This window comes from Alosa pseudoharengus, unplaced genomic scaffold, assembly GCF_046254945.1.
Source record: "Alosa pseudoharengus isolate Yale_2024_CS ecotype anadromous, Long Island Sound unplaced genomic scaffold, YU_APseudo_1.1 YU_APseudo_1.1_scf_5, whole genome shotgun sequence".
Taxonomy (NCBI): domain Eukaryota; kingdom Metazoa; phylum Chordata; class Actinopteri; order Clupeiformes; family Clupeidae; genus Alosa; species Alosa pseudoharengus.
In genome coordinates this window covers 38,639,636-38,644,635 of record NW_027468837.1, presented here as the reverse complement: position 1 = coordinate 38,644,635, position 5,000 = coordinate 38,639,636, and the positions used below count along the sequence as shown (strand labels likewise).

At 46.2% G+C, this 5,000-nt stretch overlaps 1 protein-coding gene across 3 annotated transcripts in view; it reads left to right on the top strand.

The window, feature by feature from the left end:
* The window catches only part of ptprga (protein tyrosine phosphatase receptor type Ga), a 235,713-nt gene that overhangs the window by 191,977 nt on the left and 38,736 nt on the right, over window positions 1-5,000 (top strand). For all 3 annotated transcript variants that reach the window (XM_076269267.1, XM_076269266.1, XM_076269268.1), the window contains 3 exons: window positions 3,891-3,999; window positions 4,173-4,222; window positions 4,938-5,000. The exon at window positions 4,938-5,000 is cut by the window's right edge and continues 766 nt beyond it. In XM_076269267.1, the coding sequence (XP_076125382.1) occupies window positions 3,891-3,999; window positions 4,173-4,222; window positions 4,938-5,000 (222 nt within the window). The remainder of the gene's footprint in view (window positions 1-3,890; window positions 4,000-4,172; window positions 4,223-4,937) is intronic.

The window sequence follows — 5,000 nt, the reverse complement described above, 5'->3', positions numbered from 1 at the left end:
ATATCAACACAAGGGCTGTATGATATCAACACAGTGGCTGTATGATATCAACACGGGCTGTATGATAGAGTTCTCAACGGGCCTGAAAATTACAACCCGACCCGGCCCGTGGCTTTTAAAGCCCGGACCCGATGTAACCCGACACATCAACATGAATTATCTGCCCGAACCCGGCCCGCGGCCCGACGTAAAACATAGGCTACGTTTTGACTGTTAAACCCTGACTTTATTTAGGTGAAGATTCAACACATTAGCGTGACAATTTACTTAAAACGGTGATTTTCTCCTCTTCTGGCGTATCGTGACGGAAGAACCATGCCAACTTTGGATGCGGTTATCTTAGCAATACTTTTTGCAATAGGCCTACCCTCGATATACATATCGTTGGAAAGCTTAGTTTATTGACGTTCATGTGAGCACAATAACTTAATTTTGTACATTTTACCAAAGCGACTGGTTTCGCCTTGCAGGGTCACATATTTTATCAGCACCTTGCATTTTGAGCATTGCAAATAACCTGTAGAATTCATCAGAATCCAGCACCACTCCAAACACTTTTCAGACCTCTGATTTCCCCACTCCTGTATAGTGTTGCACGGTGTATCGATACTAAAAAGGTATCGCGATGCCTTCACGCAAAAAACGATACGATTTCAGACGTTTTTAGAATCGATACTTTATTAAAATAATAACGTTCTGTGTCTGTGTGAACTGCTGTTCTCACTGCTCCTTTCACGCATCTAGGCAAGTGGGCGTGTCAAGCAGGCAGCTCTGAGTGAGTGAGTGCGCAGCCAACGTCATAGTTCTTTGCCGACAGTTCTAGGCCTTGTGGATAAAACAAAAGGTGCAGTGAAATCTGCAACTATTTCGGATACATCGCGAATTAAGGCAAGCCATCAGGTACACAAAGTCATTTAAAAGCAGTAGGCTACGCATGGAACTTGGCAAAACACCTCGCAGACATATCCCAACATTTTTAAAGAGTTCAAAGAACGACAGGTCAACGAATATGCTATAGAAAACACGACTACATGGTTAGTGCAAAGTTCTTCTCTTATGTTTTAGTCTAGCCTAAGTGAAACGAGTATGGTTCTCTGGGATAAAGCGAACCTTCCTTCATCAATGAATTTTGACGAGACATAACGAGCTGTAATCATTTTGACGAGACATAACGAGCTGTAATCATAGGGTGCTAACGTGATGAAAGCGCAATGTTCACGCCAGAATAACATTACCATAACTTGTAAACGATCGATCTATTTCATGTTCGGTCAGTAGCCTACTACTGGTAATATTTGTCATGGCATGTAGACTGCAATTTGTTCAATAATTATTGCCCAGATGTAGGATAGGCTACCCGAAATGCGCTAATTAAAGCCCACAGCATAATACCACCAAAGCGTGTTGAGTCCTAATAATAATAGCGGCGTATTGTTACAGTACGTGCTAGCAAATCATGTTATCAAAGAAATAGACGTAATGTAGTAATGCACACAGATATATTGCAACAGGTAATGGTGTAGGCCTATCTGACGAAGACCTGAGTGGTTGGAACGTCGTACTTGTACACTGGGCGCAAAGAAGACTATCCTCACATTTTCCCCTTTGCAACTGTCAAAGAAATCCCATGAACACGGGAAGGCCTAGGGTAGCCTATACTGTACATCAGATGGCCTAAAGATTAGGCCCCTCTGCATAGTATTCAGTGATTTGCATGCAGTAATTTGAACACTGACCTTGATCTAGCCTAGTTTGGCTATTTAAAGCTACTTTATTGCCAAAACACAACACAATGTAAATTAACTATAACAAACAATAAAGGACTTAATCACAGAAAGTAGGCCTACTATTTTACTGACTATAAAAAAATAATCATTATGTAGGAAGTTTAGAAGTTTAGAACCCAGAATTGACCTACACACTACAAAAGTGCACCAAATTCAACACAAATGACTCAATACACTTGGACGAGGTATGAGTCCTTTCTTCTCCAGATATCTTAGGATTTCGCCGTAGTATCGTTTTAGTATCGAGCATCGTGATATTTATGGCAGGTATCGTATCGAAGTCATAATTTTGGTATCGTGACAACACTACTCCTGTAGCGACGGTGAATTCACCTGCGGCAAGTTTAGCCTACTTTTCACCAACTCCATCTTCTTCTTCAGGCTAAAGGCGTGCACGCAGCGTCTGCCCCTGCCCCTCTCCATGATGCACGTTGCACGCAGCAGCAGACTTTCTTTACGGTGAACAGCTGCGATGATTAATAAATGTTTTTTTTTTCACTGAGCAGAAAAGGTTAAGCCCGAGGTCCGACCCGACCCGAGTCATTTGCTTATATTTTCGACCCGAACCTGCGGGTCCTGTCGGGTTTGTCGGGCCGACCCGACCCGTTGAGAACTCTACTGTATGATATCAACACAGTGGCTGTATGATATCAACACAAAGGCTGTATGATATCAACACAGTGGCTGTATGATGTCAAAAATGTGACCAAAGTGCCGATTCTGCTCCCATAACATACATCCGTGCTTGGAGACGTGCGTCAGAAAAACGCACCGATGGACCCCACTTAGAGAGGTGGGGCCTAATTCAAACACACTGTCTCCATGGAGACATCACACAGTCTGCCGGTGAGAACGTGCGAATGCACTCACAACTCGATAACGCTCCACACTCTCTGCCGAGCCTTCAGTATGACACGCCTGTCACTGTGACAGCTGCTTAGGAGGGAAAAAAGAGGATGTGTCCCTAATATCACTTAAATATTGTGCTAATAGAAGACGCTCCCGAGACATCCATTAAAGAGCCATCCAGGCAATGTGCGAGCTAGTTATCGACATATGCTGTCAATCAGCCCTCTCTGCAATATCGCCGGAGCGCGATCCCTCTGTGGACGGCAGTAAGCGGGCTGACCTCGGAGCGTGCGGTGACGCAGCTGACCACCTGTCATGCCTTAATGCACTCCTTAACAGCTGGACTGCCATTAGCGCTCCCAACCCCCGAGTGTCCAGGTCTTGGAACGTCAGCCGCCCCCGAGGACACAGAGTTGTTTCCCCCCCCCCCCCCCAGAGCAGGAAAGGAGAAGGCGGAGGAGAGGAGGAGGTGGAGGGAGGTGGAGAGAGGAGGAGGTGGAGGGAGGAGGTGGTGGAGAGAGGAGGAGGTGGAGGGAGGGAGGAGGTGGAGGGAGGAGGAGGTGGAGAGAGGAAGAGGTGGAGGGAGGGAGGGAGGGAGGTGGAGGAGGTTTGTTTCCATCTCCTGGTCTGAGAGGGTCCATGCTGCTGCATGCCACCATGAGTGTGCGTGTGCTGTGTGTGTGTGTTTGTGTGTGCTCTGTGTGTGTGTGTGTGTGTGTGTGTGTGTGTGTGTGTGTGTGCTTGTAGTCAACAGGAAGCTGTATTTTCTGTTTTCGTCTCCTTGGCTGTCTCCTGTCTCTTTTTTCTTTCTCTTTTTAGTCTCTGTTTTGTGGGAGTGGTGCAGTGCCAAGAGCCAAGCTGTGGTGTGTGTGCGTGTGTGTGTGAGTGCGTGTGTGTGCGTGAGTGTGTTTGTTTATGTTTGTGTGTGTGTGTGTGTACGTATGTGCGTGCGCATCTCGATGGGGCGTCGGGGGGGAGCAGCAGGGTGCCGGGAGCCCTGTGGCATTTGAGTGCGGCTGGGTCCCCACTGTGTCCTCCCCTCTTTTGTCTCCAGAATCAAACGCCACCGCTGCCACCCTCCCCTACCCCCCCCAGCCTTTGCATGATAACAGGGTTGCGTGATCCGGACACGTCGTTTTAGAGATGCAGCACAGCAGGCCACATGTCCCTGTTCTTATCTGTGGAATACACCTCAAAGGCTTATTTGTGTGTGTGTGTGTGTGTGTACGCGTTTGTCTTGTTTTTGTTTTCCAGGAGGCTATCATCTCCCCCGTGTCGCCGGATGTCCTATATCTCTTCCGAGTTCAAGCCGTGTGCAGAAACGAATTGAGCAGTGACTTCAGCAACAGTATACTCCTAAGAGGTGAAATATTCTTACGTGTACACACACACACACGCGCGCACACACAGACACAGACGCATGCACATACTCAACACCTTTGTAAGAGCAAGCTACATCGTTTTTTCTTTTTTTCTCCCAGTGCACTCTGACTAAGTGCTGTCCTCGCACTTAATGTTCTTTTGTTGTCATTGCAGCAAACACGACGAGCCGATTTGAAGGCACCCGGATTGTGAAGACTGGCATGGTAAGCAAGCTCTCTCCAGAAGGGGGCAGCACTGTCTCCCACTAAGATTGTTTTCATACAGACTTGACAGTTTGGTTGAAGCCTCTTGCACATGGCATATGTAGTCTACACTTCCACTGCATATATATGTAATCCTGCACATTGCCAAGCAGAACAATACTGCACTGGATGTAGAAGTAATGCCTGTTCAGTCTAGGCTCTCACACATATGTAGGTAGATAGATAGATAGATAGATAGATAGATATTAAGTAAAGGTATGGTGTAAAGTGGGACCACAATCCGGAAAGTGGTACACAAAGTGGTAAAGTGTGACCACAATCCGGCTGTGGGATGGAGGGAGGGGTTATGCATATGTGCTAATATAGCACGCAAACAGTGAAGCAATCAGTGAAGCAATATAGTACAATATTACATAATATAGTAATCTGAAGATTAAATATTTAGTCATTTTCATTTAAATTGCTTATGCCTCCTTATCTATGTTTATGGCATTCCTCTGCCTCTCTATGCCTGCAATAATACACTGCTGCTAGAGGCTAGAATACATATTCACTTTTCTGATATAGCAAAAGAGAATAGTAATTCTCTTTTAAATGACTTCTGCATCATGATCAGTGTTTGACATTTCTCTCTGTCTCTCTCTGTCTCTCTCTGTGTGTCTCTCTCTCTCTCTCTCTCTCTCTCTCTCTCTCTCTCTCTCTCTCTCTCCCTCAGCCCACCATCTCTCCGGCATCTTCTGCGGACATGGCTCCCATCAGCTCTGGCTCCTCCACCTGG